Below are 14,929 nucleotides of genomic sequence, written 5' to 3' on the forward strand. Positions count from 1 at the left end.
ATGACGGCGTTTCCCTTCTAGGTGCACAGAACAAAAACCTTGAAGCTGTCAATGGCGCCCCCACGTCCCATCGCTCAGCAAATCCTGTCTGCCCCATCTCTGAAATATTAGTATGCTCAGAACCCCACTTCCCCCCACCTCCACTGTCTCTGCCTCGTCCCGCCACCATGGACAAACACGGTCGTCTCTCCGCTGGGCTGACAACCTCCAGCTTTGCCCCTTAGAGCCTCTGTCGGGGGGGATCCCAGGTCAGCTCACTTCCCTCCTCTGCACAGAGCTCCCCGTGGCTCATGTGCCTCGCCTGGAATAAAAGCCAAAGGCTCAAGGAGCCCACTCTATGTAGGTTTGTATAATACATACATATGCATATGCCTTTCTTTATGGAACGGAATACGAGAGAAAAGTACCAGAATGCAACACATATGGGAAGAGCAATTATTGTTTAGAGAAACTTATGTTCTGACAATATATATAACATCTAGCATATGACGTTGACATATGTGTTATATATTACATACGATAAGTTCTATATGTTTATGATACATACGAGGTATGTATGTGAAACGTGTATGTGTAGTTTTTCTTCGTGAAAATACAATATGAAATATCAGACTGCACTGCACATATTAAGAGTATTTGGTGAAATTTTCATCCCAGTGGGTACACACACAATACATATATATATATTTTTTAACGTTTATTTATTTTTGAGACAGAGAGAGACAGAGCATGAATGGGGGAGGGTCAGAGAGAGGGAGACACAGAATCCGAAACAGGCTCCAGGCTCTGAGCCGTCAGCACAGAGCCCGACGCGGGGCTCGAACTCACGGAACGCGAGATCGTGACCTGAGCTGAAGTCGGACGCTTAACCGACTGAGCCACCCAGGCGCCCCTATACTGTATATATATTCTACAGTATAATAATAATATATATATTATACAGTACTATGTTACAGATTACACAAAAATATTTTTATATTCCGTTATATACTAGGCCACATAATGCACGAATTATGCCATACTTAGAACACACACAGAGTGTGAACTGTGAATTCTATTAATACGTGTATGGCGGACTGTATGAGCTCTGCTTCCCGCTGTGGCTCGCTGCCCTGGCTGAGATGCAGACTTGAGATCTGTGCGCCGTAGGGTTATGGCGGAATCTTTGGGGGACGAGACGCGTGCAGGTGGGAGGGGAGGGAAGCCGGGCTGGGTCGGCCGTGGCTGAGGCACGATGCTTCAGTCAATCCTGTGGGCTGCCCAGAGCTGGGACGGGCCTCCAGAGCTGTGCCAAATGAGACAAGGTGCCAGCCTTCGCTCCCACCCGATTCCCCTTGCTCACTCTATTCCGTGGGTCAGTAAACTCTTTTTGTGTTGATTTATGGAAACTCTGTGCCCAACGTGGGGCTCCAACTCATGACCCTGAGGTCAAGAGTGGCACCCTCTTCCAACTGAGTCAGCCAGGAGCCCCCGGGGCGGGGGGGGTGGGGTGGGGGCAGTGAACTCTTCACGTCAAGGGCCAGGGGGTAAATACTTTCATCCCTGAAGGCCATAGGATATCCATCGCAAAGACTCAACTGTGCCAGTGGAGTTCTTACAGCTGCCTTTGGGGCTCATCTCAGAAGAGTCACCCCGATTTAAATGAGCCACCCCCATCACCCCAGAACTCTGCCACTGGACTAACCCTTTACTTCTTGACTGTTCATCCCCTGCACTAGATGTCAGCTCCGTGATGGGGAGGAGCCTGATCTCGGTCTTGGCTGGTTCCCAGCTACTAGAATGGGGCCAGGCACACCATAGGTGCTCGGTAAACGTTTGTCTAACGACAGAGTGGAGGACGTCCACTCCATTCTCCTTTGGGCATGCTCCCCTCCCGCTGTCCACTGGGGCCGGGGGCCCAGGCCTGGCCACTCAAGGGTCACAGTGGCTAGCACAGAGATGGTCACGTGGGCCCATGAATCAGGCAGGGGCTGAGCGAAGTCCATTTTCTCTAGGGGTGGCTTTCTCCAGGCAAGGGCCTGCCCAACTGGGAAACCAAGGCAGGGGACAACAGGGCCCGCCAGATGGGAGAGGCGGAGCCCTCGGGACCCAGTGTGAGGCTTCTGTAAGCCAGTGTAAATAAATGGGTTTCTGTTTTTTTCCACCCTAGTCCTGAGTCCCTCAGGTGGGAGGGGTCTGGATTCAGTAAGGCCCCTTCTTCCCTCATCACCGCGGGGTAGGCTAACATTGGAAAAAGAAACGTCTGACTGTGCAGGTGCCCCCAATGGACTGTGAGCTCCACGAGGGCAGGGTTGGGCTGTGTTGGTCACTGCCTGGGACCTCGGCACGACATAGAACAGGGCCGGGCACACAGTGGACACCTGAGCGAAAGTGGGGAAAAAAATTTAAAAAGACCCTTTTTTTCCTCAGGTTAACGGATTTTTTTTTTTAAAGCTTTTATTTATTTAAGTAATCTCTACACACAACGTGGGGCTTGAACTCACGACACCGACTGAGCCAGCCAGGTGCCCTGAGATTTAAAAAAAATATATTTTTTGATGTTTATTCTTTTTTTTTTTTAATTTTTTTTTCAACGTTTTTATTTATTTTTGGGACAGAGAGAGACAGACGATGAATGGGGGAGGGGCAGAGAGAGAGGGAGACACAGAATCGGAAACAGGCTCCAGGCTCCGAGCCATCAGCCCAGAGCCCCACGCGTGGCTCGAACTCACGGATCGCGAGATCGTGACCTGGCTGAAGTCGGATGCTTAACCGACTGCGCCACCCAGGCGCCCCATTTTGATGTTTATTCTTGAAAGAGACAGAGAGAGAGAGAGAGAGAGAGACAGACAGACAGACACAGAGACAGAGATAGAACTTGAGTGGGGGAGGGGCAGAGAGCGAGGGAGACACAGAATCCGAAGCAGGCTCCAGGCTCCGAGCTGTCAGCACAGAGCCCGACGCGGGGCTTGAACTCACGAACCGCGAGATCATGACCTGAGTGGAAGTCGGACGCTTAACCGAATGAGCCACCCAGGCGCCCCGAGATTTTTTAAAAATACATATAAAAAAATACATCAACTTGAAGACAACCAACCTCATTTGCATATTTATTCTACCCCTCTCCCCAAGTCGCAAAGGTACACAAAAGTTTAGCTAGTAGGAAACCAGAATGATGACCAAGCCTCCAGCCTCCACCTCGTGCACTTTGAGAGGGGATTCCTTGCATTTCCACACACCCTGATCCTACCTGCCCCCCAACACTCACACAGTGGGTGAAGCCACTGCCTCCCACAAGGACTGGCCACATGGAAGGACACGCGGAGCTGAGTGCTGAGTCTCGGAGCTGTGACAGCAATGCCACATCAGGGTCAAGATTGGGCAGGGGTTAGGAGCTTGGGCTGTGGTGGAGACTGCCCCTTTCCAGGTCCCATGTTGCTTCTTCCCTGCCTGTGTGATCTTGGGCAGGTGACTCCCCCTTTCTGTGCCTCAATGTCCTCATGAATGAAATGAAAAAAATACTGTTAGTAGCCACACCGTTATTGACATAATGGGTGTGTGGGGGGGTGAGGAGCATCGCGGTCCCTGCCTCCGGCAACCTGTGCTCCAGAAGTGGGTCAGTGCCAGAGTGGACCCCCAGGAGTAGCCATGGAAACCAGGCACTGAGGCTGCTCACCCAGCTCTGCCCATCACCCCTCCACACAGTGGTCTCTCTCTCCATCTTCTCCTCCTTTATCCACTCAGGTCACTTCCAATTTTATGATTTTTTGATTGGTTTATTTATTTGAGAAAGAGCGAGCGAGCACGAGCAGGGAAGGGGAAAAGACAGAGAGGGAGAGAGAGAATTCCAGTTCGGGGCTTGAACCCACGAACCACGAGATCATGACCTGAACCGGGACCAAGAGTCGGGATGCTCAACGGACTGAGCCACCCAGGAGCCCAAGGCCATTTCCAATTTTAAAGACACCTCCACCCAGGACACCCTCCACATGCGCTTCTCCCCCTCTTCCAGAAAGAATTAAGATGATGCTTCAGAACCCATGTTTCTTGGTTTTCTACCTGGGCAGATCACCCTCCCTGCCCCCACTTTGGTCCCTGGCCCCCTGGAAGCGAGGTGAGGGAGGACAAAGGTGAGAGGAAGCCGGCCCCTCCCCCTTCACCTATGGCTTCTGGGAACCAGGCCCAAGTAAAATGGATCTTGGATCTAACCCCATTCATTAAATGCTAAGATTTCAGGTGTGCTCCTAGCTGTGGCTAGGAACTGAGGGCCCCCCGACCCTCAGCACCGCCTCTGGGAAATGCTTTGGGCCTCTGTGTAGAGCCCTAACCAACACCCTTCCCCTGGCCCTCTCTCTTCCTCCTCCGGCATCAGTACCCTCAAGCATCCTGCACCCCCCTCCATTCCCTTCTCTGTGCACCCCCTGCCCCCATTCTGCTCTTACTACTTCACCACCTTGGACTTTGGGGACTTGGGCCAGTCCCCTTGCTTCTCCTGGGCCTCAGGGTTCCAGTCTGAGAAAGGGTTCACAGGATGACTGCCCATGCACGCACATCAGCTTCTCTAATCCTAACGCGTCTCGTTGTACTCATTTTGGAGGTCTCTGTGTTCTCAGACACACCCTGAAGATTATTCCAGACAATATCTACAGTCTGAAGTGCAGAAGGCAGACTGGTGGACTGGTGGGACCCACACCCCTCCCACATCAGGAAGATTCCTGGAAGAGACACCAGGTAGTAAAGGACGGTTCCTGGACTGTTCCAATCACTCTTGTGGGGCAGGCCAAACGTCCTGTGGGGCTGGCAAGAGTCCCAGCGATCTCTTCGGGTGGGGAGGTGTAGCGGGCTGAATGCTGACTCCCCCAGAGACATGTCCACATAGTAAACCATGGGATGTGTGACTGCGAGCATATCTGGGGGGGGGGGAACCCCACCTCTGTAAATAAGTTAAGGATCCTGAAGTGAAGTCATCCTAGATTTAGGGCGGGCCCTGAATCCAACGACAGGTGTCTTTACCAGAGACAGAAGAGGAAACAAAGGCCACGCGAAGAGGGCGCAGAGACTGGAGATCTGCGGCCACAAGCCAAGGAATGCCTGAAGTCACCAAAAGTTAGAAGAGGCAAGGGAAGATCTTCCCGTAGCGCCTTCGGACGGGTGTGGCCCCGCTGACAATTTGATTTCGGATCTCTGGCCTCCAGAACCGTGAGATGGCAAATCAAGTCTGTGGTCATTGGGTATGCTAGCCCCAGGAAACGAATAAAGGTTAAGACCAACTGGTGGCCTAGACCAGTGGGATGGAGGTGGGACGGGAGGCAATGAAGGCCCGGGGGTACTACTGCATGAAGGGGGGCTGGTGGGCCAGCCCACAGCCCCAGAGAAGGGCAAGGGCACCCAGGTCTGGATGGAAGATTTGGATGGAAGCCGAGGAATGTGATCGTCTGGCCCATGGCTGGCAGGCCTCTGACAGGCGACTGAAGAACATAGCGCGGAAGGTGGGGAAGGATGGCAGGAAAGGCTCACGGGCCCTGAAGGCAGGTCCACAGGCTGAAGTTGGATTGGCCAGAGGCGGGGTCGACTTTTCCGCCACGGAAGGGGTGTTGGGAGAGCACTGCCACGGAAGGCCCTGCAGTCATCCGGGCGGGCTGCGCCGTGGACTAGGCTTGCGGGCTGGGGGGAATCTGTTGGAATATTCCACTTGGTCTTGGTAGGGCACCACAGATCAGGTTAAGGGGGGGGGGGGGGATAAAAATTAGTGGATCGACTGCAAGCCAAGATCCCCCTTGTCTTCCCCTCAGAGAGAGTGGTGATGCCCAGCTGGAACCCACCTTGGATGAGGGGGACAGAGAGTCACTGAAAGACACAGCATTTCTTTATAATGGTCTGTACCTGTTGACGAGGGGAAGGGGGTGTTCCGGTGAAAAGGATGAGAGTCCCGGGGAAAGGTGACACTTATCAGGTAACTGGGGGGATGGGAGGGTGGGGAGGAAACCGCTTGATTCGGCTCAAGTCGGGGGTCCCTTTTTTCTCCTGCCAGAAAACTCAGCCCGTTGTCCAGGCCGGGACCCCATAGGTCTGTGCGGTTTGGGGTGGGGGTGCAGTGATGAGCGCTGTGGACTGCACCCACGAGCTGGAGGAAGCCTTGCTGGAGCTTCACCGGCTGGGGGCCGGTCCCGGTGGAAGGTACCACTGATCAGCAGGGGATGACCGAATCCAAGTTCCATCAAGATCCCGGTGGTTTCCGCTGGGCCGGCACAGGCAGGGATAGTGTGGGGAGAAGGCCACATCAGAGCACACACAACCACGTCCAAGTTCAGACTTCGGCAGACTCCTGATCCTTGGACGCGGACACTGCCTTGGACGCGGATACCACCTGGGGCACGGATGCTGCTTGGGGCGCATCCCGGGCGCAGAGCTGGGCGCGCACCTCTCGCATCTGCGCCTGCAGCTCCTCCAGCGCGCTCTGCGCAGGCGCGGCCTGCGTCTGTGCCTGGGCCTGTGCCTGCAGGGTCTCCAGCGCCAGGGCCAGGCGGCCCACTTCGTCCCGCATCGCGTCCCAGGCGGCCTGCTGCTCCTCCTCCTTGTGACGCTGGTGCGCCTGGTGGCGCCAGTACTCCAGCACCAGGCAGCCGCCGCCCACGATGAAGATGGTGGCCTCACCCAGCAGCTCGGCGCCCAGCTCGGCGGCCGCGTCCTCATTCAGCGGCTTGATGACCGTGCCCCGGAAGCCCATGATGCGCATCTTGGTCCGCATCTCCACCCAGTGGTACACTGCGGGGGAAGAGAGGGGTCAGGTCCTGCGCCAGGAGCCCCCTACAAGCCCCACCCCTCCGCGTTTCGGTGTCCAGGTTGGCGCAATGGGCACACCACAGCCAGAATCACTGGGGATCGCTTTAAGCAAGACCTGCGCTGGCCTACCTAGCCCAGAGAACGGGAGCCCAGGCGGCTTTCTGAATCGCCCAGAGGATTCTGCCAAGTAGCCAGGAATGAGAAACCCTGGGGGCCGCGCCCCTGTAGGGTTACAAGCAGCTCCCAGGCCACAAAGTCCCGGGTAGGTGTAAAGGCTCAGTTGCCAGAGGCTTCTGAGCTCCCTCTGTTCCTCCCCTCAAGCCACCAGCAGGCCAGCCAAGCATCCCCGGACGCAGTCGTCCAACCTGCTTCTCAGAAGCAAGGCACATCCCCCCCACCCCGCCCCACTTTCTTTCTGAATCTTCCCAAAATTTAGAGTTAGGGCTGCAGCGTAAGGGCGGGTACCCTCCTGGGCTCCAAAGAAAGGGCAGCTGAAACGTGGGAATGGATGTGAGGCGACTTGGACCACGGGGTAATTTATTTGCAAGTCTGGTGGCTCCCCTCCTAGATTTTTCACCAGCCCTGAGGACGGAGCTAACAGTCCTGTGCGCTCTCTGCGGTGAGGTTTTGGGCACGTACCTTGGAAGAAGCTCTCGAGTTGACTGGGCGGGTGTTGCTGCAACAAAAGCTTCCTTGCCTAGCTGCCGCTTTGTGCAGGGAAATTCTCAGCATCTGAGTCTTAAAAACCGAGGCAGCATTGACGCTGGACCCTGACTCCTTCCTGCGGTAATTCACACTCATCCAGGATACACGAAAGTGCTGGGGATGCCTGTCTAGCTCACTCGGAGACTCATTTCCAACACAGCACTTACTTTATTTTTAATGTTTAATAACTACCCGTGCAAATGCCTGGTGTATGAAATGTTTCGAGTCAATTGTGGGCTCGGCTTTTTAAAAAATCCACAGGAAAATATTTTCACGTTTACAACCTTTCGGCCAACGGAAGCTACACGACAATTAAAATTTGGATTTCTGTGCGTGTTTGGGTTGCTGACACATCCTTTGGTAGGCAGAATTCTGCAGGGGAAGTGTAAACAGAAGTTCAAGGACAAAGTTCAAGGTATAATGTGAAATTCCTGACTGCAAAGGAACAGCTTGTTCATTTTTTTTTCCCCTTTAAACTGAAATTGCAGACAGCAAATCACAGCAGTTATATGGATTGCATTAGATACTTGGAAGGGAAGATGGCACCAATCCGTTTGGAAATATCAATATTCATGCACACCAGAAATTATATCCTCTGCAGCGACTTGAATTCAGGAAGACAAGGTTTAGCTGTCACCTTGAAAATGCGCTAGCGGGTACACAGCCTTTCAATTTCCTAAAAGGGCGGGGCGCCTGGGTGGCTCAGCTGGTTAAATGTCTGACTTCGGCTCAGGTCATGACCTCAGGGTTTGTGAGTTCGAGCCCTGCATCAGCACAGAGCCCGATTCAGATCCCCTGCCTCTCTCTCTGCCCCTCCCCTGCTTGTGCTCTTCCTCAAAAAATAAATAAGATTGGCAAGCACAGTATTTTCTAAAAATGGGGTAGGGCAGCATAAAACGTTTGGCGAGCTCTGCCTGGAGCCAGCAGGAAGTAAGATCTGAGGAGGAGCGCACCCGGGGCCCTCCCGTGACCTGCCCACGGCCGCAGTCACCATTACTAACTACTACTTGTTACGGAGACCCTGGTGGTGTGGGGTTCCTGGAGTCTAGGCGGTGCCGACCCCTCCCACACTGAGGTCCCAGCTTCGGGCCGACCTGGGGTCCACCTGGAGCTCTGCCACCTACAGCGATGACAGCCCACGCTGGGCCACCTCTGTCAAATGGGGAGATGATGACCACACCCCAGCCCCCCTGGAGCCAGGCCTGCACCTGTCACGTGATCCTTTATGTCCGGCCACGAAGCACAGTGGCCGGAGGGTGGTGAGGAGACAGCACCAGCTTCTGCTGGCAAACCTGGGTGAACGTCCCAGCATCTCAGTGTAGACAAGCGTGAGGACCGGGGCCAGTGGGTGGGGGCCAGTGGGTGGGGGTCTGGGTGTGCAAACGGGAGCGGGCACGAGGGGTGGGGGCACACGTCCAGGCACAGGAAATTCAGTTGCAGGGTGTGTGTGTGAGAGAGACAAGGCTTTCGGGGCAGGGCTGATGGCAGTCTCTCAGGCTAGTAGCCAGACTTGGGGTTCAGGAAACAAGGTCCATGTGGGAAAGGAGAATTGGGAAGAAGGGGTAGTTGGAAAGAACAGGCCCTCAGATGTCTCCCAGGCACCTCACACTCACTGTGTGCAAACCTGACCCCAGAGACACTTGTTCCTCCTCCTGGGTCCATCCTGTCACCAGGCCAGAGACCTGGGACTCAGGGACCCCCCCACCCCCCTCAGCCAAGTGTCTAGTCTGCTGCGTGAATGTCTCTCCCAAACCCTCATCTGCTGTCCGGGTCCAGGCTCTGCCCCAGCTCTGACCGATGTCCCCTCCCTGACCTCCCTATTCGGGGATCTCTGTCCCTTCTGCACACGCTGTGTATTTCCTTCAGAGCGTCCATCACAACTGGGAATGATCTGGTCACCCAGTTGCTTGTTTGCACCCCAGAGGGCAGGGTCCAGGACCATCACAGCCACTGCTGTGTCCCCCGCACTGGCCAGTAGCAGGCCAAGCACACACAGTGGGTCCCTGTCCCAGCGTCAGCCCCCTGCTGACCTACGGCAGCGGCCAGGAGCCGGTTAAAACAAAACAAAAAAAGAAACGAGCATCCTTTTCCTTAATAAAAGTAACACATTACATGCAAATAAAGTACTCAAACTATAAAGTTAGAAGTCAGAAGTCCTGATCCTTAGGCCCACCCCAGTGGCCCCCTAGATCTCGCCCTAACTAGCCTTTTTTTCTGCTGGCATCATGGCCCTGGTATCTGATAAGAAGCGTACTCTGCTCACCTCTATTTCTGAATTTTTCAACTGGAAATTCACTGCTATTTACGCATTGTCTATTGAACCCCCCCTCCCCCCAGCCCAAGTATAAAAGATGAGACCTTTGTCTCCACGTACCTGTCCTTCCTCCGTCCCCTGTCTCTCCATTTTTACGACGATCTGTACCCACTTCTTGTACTATATGCTTATCACTGTCTCCCTCCTTTCGAGCTCCCCTCCCCACCCCCAGGCCAGATCATTCTTCCACGTTATCCAGGTTTGACTCACAGGTGGTTCAGTGGTTACAGCAGAACCTTCTATACTCTGTGCCAAGTCAGAAGAGTGAAAATAAACAGCATATACCATGTGACAATCGCGGACACACTGTCCACTGGGATGTGCTTAATCTAGAGAGGGGCCCCCCGGTGGGCTATGTCCCGAAGGGGGCCACCCGGAGGAGACGGTCTCAGCAGCAAGGTCGGATGGCATCTCTACTCTGACATTCCATCAAGCCCCTTAGAATTCCACCCTGTGTCAGTCAGCTCTCAGCTGGACAATGATTTTCTAGAACAACTAGGTCTTCCCTCACACGGTATTTCCAAACCGCTGGTCTTGTCCCATTAGTGGGTCATGGAATCTAATTTGGTCGCACAGAACGGCATGAAAAATAAGATCATGAATATGACAGGAACCATCAGATGGCCCTTGAGGGCATTACGCTTTAGAGAAGTAAGTCAGAGAAAGGCCAATACCACACAATTTCACTTCCCAAACTCATGGATACAACGTCCCCCACTCCTGCCAGCATATAACAGAAAACATCAAAGGCGATCGTAAGTAGTCAGGACAAGTACTGTCTCACAAAACTTTTTAAGTAGGCTTCTTGCCCGACGCGGAGCCCAACGTGGGGCTTGAACTCATGATCCTGAGATCAAGACCTGAGCTGAGATCAAGAGTCAGACACTAAATCAACTGAGCCACCCGGGAGCCCTTGTTTCACAAAACTTCTGTTCTTGTTTTGTATGTGACTCTGTGTGTAACTGGAACAGTCAAAATGTTGAAAGCCATTGTCCCAGATTTTGGTTGGAATTCCAATGAATCTACGGATCATTTTCAACACAGTGACATCTTCCCAATGTCGAGTCTTTCAATCCATAAATGTAGTATCTGTCTCCATTTCGTCTAACTTTCCCTGCAAATCTCTTTGATTATATTTATTCCCAGGCATTGATTTTTTTTTTGTTATTATCCATGGTATTTTCTTTTTACTTATGATTTTATTCATGGTATTTTAAATTCCATTTTCACTTTGGTTCGGGCTGGTACATAGAAATACAACTGTTATGTAAATGATTTTTTTTTTTTAAATCTGATGACCTCACTACATTCATTTTTTTTCCCCTTTTTTAAAAAAAATTTTTTTTTTCAACGTTTATTTATTTTTGGGACAGAGAGACAGAGCATGAACGGGGGAGGGGCAGAGAGAGAGGGAGACACAGAATCGGAAACAGGCTCCAGGCTCTAAGGCGTCAGCCCAGAGCCCGACATGGGGCTCGAACTCACGGACCGCGAGATCGTGACCTGAGCTGAAGTCGGACGCTTAACCGACTGCGCCACCCAGGCGCCCCTTTTTTCCCCTTTTTAACGAAATATAACTTACATAAAATACACAAACAGTAAGTGTAGGGCATGATAATTGAAAAGTTTAAGTTGTTTTTTTTTTGTTTTTTTGTTTTTTTGTTTTTTTTAAGTAATCTCTACACCCAATGTGGGGCTTGAACTCACAACCCTGTGATCAAGGGTCCTATGCTCTACTGACCAAGCCAGCCAGGCATGAGCAGGATAATTTTTTTTTTTTTAATGTTTATTTATTTTTGAGAGAGGAAGAGACAGAGTGCAAGCAGGGGAGGGGCAGAGAGAGAGGGAGACACAGAATCGGAAGCAGGCTCCAGGCTCTAAGCCGTCAGCCCAGAGCCCGACGCGGGGCTCGAACTCACGGACCGTGAGATCGTGACCTGAGCTGAAGTCAGACGCTTAAAACTGACCGAGCCACCCAGGTGCCCCAAGCGGGATAATTTTTTAATATGTAAGCACCATGCAGATTAAGATCTAGAATGTTCCTGTACTCCAACAGGCTCCCACCCTCAAGCCGGCTCTCTTCCAGTCAGTACCCCCCGAAACCACTATTCTGACCTCCCGTGGTAGATGCTATCCCTCTACTAAGTCCCATTCTGATTTCATCGTAAATCGTTTGTACTCTCTCTTCTGCCTTCTTTCACTCTGTATTACGCCTGTGAAATCTACACATCACCATGTGTTTCAGTCCCCCCCCACCCTGGTTTATCGCTGAGTAGTCTTCCACTGTGTGGATGGACCAGTCGGGTCATCCACACCCTGCCCATGGGCATGTAGAGTGCGGACAGTAGCAGGTTTCGCAGCAGTGAAAACGGCTGAGTCACAGGACACTGCCTCACCCAGGAGACAGAAAACGGGGAGGCAGGGCTCCTCACCCTTCAGCTGATGTACTCACACAGCCTAGGAGAGCAGCCAGGGCTGGGGCCCTGCAACTGCGGCTGTCCCTGGGGTGTGATAAGGGCCACGGCTCACTGTCTTCAGTGGGTTCCTTTGCTTCTGTCTCTGGATAAGTTCTAGAGGGTCCAGGGGACTGCCTTTTTTTTTTTTTTTTTAATTTTAATTCATATGGGATGTCTTATTAGCTATTTTCTCTTATCATGCCTAGAATCATGATTGATGATGCTCTCGAGGTCACCAATACATAAAAAGCTGAGAAAAGGTTTATCACAAGATGAAATGAAATGTTGGTAATGAACAAATGAATTTTAATAACGTGGAGAGGAACCTCATTCGATAACATACAAACTAAAGGACATGGCTCTTATTGGTATGTTCACTATGTACAAAGTGAAACACCATTTTTATTATCTGATCACAGAAAATCTGAATATACTTTCTGCGTCCTTGAATTTTGGTTGTATCTTTAGAAGACATAAACCTAAATTCTTTGGGGCGCCTGGGTGGCTCAGTCAGTTAAGCGTCCGACTTCGGCTCAGGTCATGATCTCACAGTTTATGAGTTCGAGCCCCACGTTGGGCTCCGTGCTGACAGCTCTGAGCCTGGAGCCTGCTTCGGATTCTGTGTCTCCCTCTCTCGCTGCCCCTTCCCTATTCGGGTTCTGTCTCTCTCTCTGTCTCTCAAAACTAAGTAAAGCATTAAAAAAAAATTTTTTTTAATGCACTATTATAATAGTTCAGCTTCATGACTTTGTTTTGAAGTTTATTTTTGAGAGAGAGACAGCACAAGCAGGGGAGGGGCAGAGAGAGAGGGAGACAGAGAATCAACTCCAAGCAGGCTCTGTGCTGACAGCACGAAGCCCAATGCAAGGCTCAAACTCAAGAACCGTGACGTCGTGACCTGAGTCGAAACCAAGAGTCGGACGCTTAACCAACTGCACCATCCAGGCGCCCGTCGGCTCTGGGACTTTTTACATTTCTATGTGCCAGTGGTTCTCAGCTAGGGACGATTTTGCCAGTGGTACCTCACAAGTTTTGACAACCAAAAATATCTCCAGGCTTTGGCAACATCCAAGGGAAGGAGCAGTGCGAGGCTTTTTCCCGTATGGATATGGAATTGCACCATTTACCGAATGACCATCCTTCCCCCACTGAGCTGCGGGACTCCTTTTGTTGGAAATCCACTTGTTTGTGTCGGTTTCATTTTACACAATCTATTCTGTCCCATTGCTCTATTTGTCGTACCAATACGACTCTGCGTTAATTACTTTAGCTTTCCGATAAGTCTTGAAATCTGATAGTGTAAACCTTCAAACTTAGTTCCTCCTGAAAATTTTCTATCCCAGGATCTCTAAATTTCCTGTAAATTTTAGAATCAACTTGTTTCAAACAACAAAACACGTGTTAGGATGTTTACTGGGATTGCACTGAATCTACAGTTCAATTTGGAGAGCCTTCAAAAGAAGGTTACTGAGTCTTCCAGTCCATGAATAAAGTAGTATCTGTTTGTTTGCTTTTGTAAATATTTTATTTTTAAGTACTCTCTACACTATCATGGGGCTTGAACTCACAACCCTGAGATCAAGAGTCATATGCTCCATCAACTGAGCTAGCTAGGCACCCCTTTATCTATTTTTTATAAGTATTCTTTAGTTTCTCTCAGCGATATTTTATGGTTCTCAGAGTAGAGTTCTTACACATGTTTTGTTAAATTTATTTCTAGATATTTGAAGAGTTTGAGCATCATTGTGAATGGTATTTTAAAATCCACTGTCCAATTGTTAGTTTGTAGCATGTAGAAATATAACTGATTTCTGTATATGGATCTTGTATCCAGCAATCTTCCCCCAAATCATGTCTTTATTTTAATGGTTTGTTTTAGGTTCTTTGGGCTTATTTATGCACATAGTCACATCACATCAGTCAAAAATCAGTTCTACTTCTTTTCCAGTTTATACGCCTTTAACTAGTTTTTTTTTTTTTTTTTTTTTTTTTTAAGTGAACTCTACCCCAACACGGGGCTGGAACTCACAACCCTGAGATCAAGAGTCACATGCTCTACCAACTGAGCCAGCCAGGTGCCCCTTATGTAGGCATATATATATGTATGTGTGTATATGTGAATATATACATATATGTATGTATTTTTGTCTTTTCACACTAGCTATAACATCCAATATTATGTTGACTGGAAGAGGTGATACTTGTCTTAGTCAAAACACTGGGGGAAGTGTTCATTTTAATCTTTAAGTATAAATATGGTGTTAAAAATTGAATTCTTTTGATGATATAAACTTTGTCAGATTAAGGAAGTTCCTTTCTAGTCATAGTTTTTGGAGTGCTTTTATCATGATAGGTGTTGAATTTTATCAAATGCTTTCCCTGTATAACATGATCATATGGTTCTTCTCCTTTCTACTATTCCTAAGCTGAATTACATTGCTTTTCAAATGCTAAACCAACCTTGCAGTCTTAGAAAAAATCCCAATAGGTCGTGATTTATTATCCATCTTACATATTGCTGGATTCTATTTGCTAATATTTTTGTTTAGGATATTGGAATCCATGTTCACAAGAGATCTTGGCCTAAAGTTTTCCTTTCTTGTAATAGCTTTATTAGGTTTTTGGTATTAGTATTCTACTTGACTCATTAAATAAGGAAGTGTTCCCGCTTTCTTTATTATTTAGAAGAGTT

The 14,929-nt window shown here is 50.2% G+C and overlaps 1 protein-coding gene across 1 annotated transcript in view; it reads right to left on the minus strand.

The window, feature by feature from the left end:
- Positions 1–3,074: 3,074 nt before the first annotated feature.
- LOC121018622 (optic atrophy 3 protein-like) overlaps positions 3,075–14,929 on the minus strand; it is a 51,115-nt gene continuing 39,260 nt past the window's right edge. Inside the window, exon 2 of the mRNA XM_040457428.1 lies at positions 3,075–6,744. Within this exon, the coding sequence (XP_040313362.1) occupies positions 6,287–6,744 (458 nt within the window). The 3' untranslated portion in view covers positions 3,075–6,286. The remainder of the gene's footprint in view (positions 6,745–14,929) is intronic.

The sequence above is a fragment of the Herpailurus yagouaroundi genome, unplaced genomic scaffold, assembly GCF_014898765.1.
Source record: "Herpailurus yagouaroundi ecotype Mexico unplaced genomic scaffold, PumYag 220, whole genome shotgun sequence".
NCBI lineage: Eukaryota > Metazoa > Chordata > Mammalia > Carnivora > Felidae > Herpailurus > Herpailurus yagouaroundi.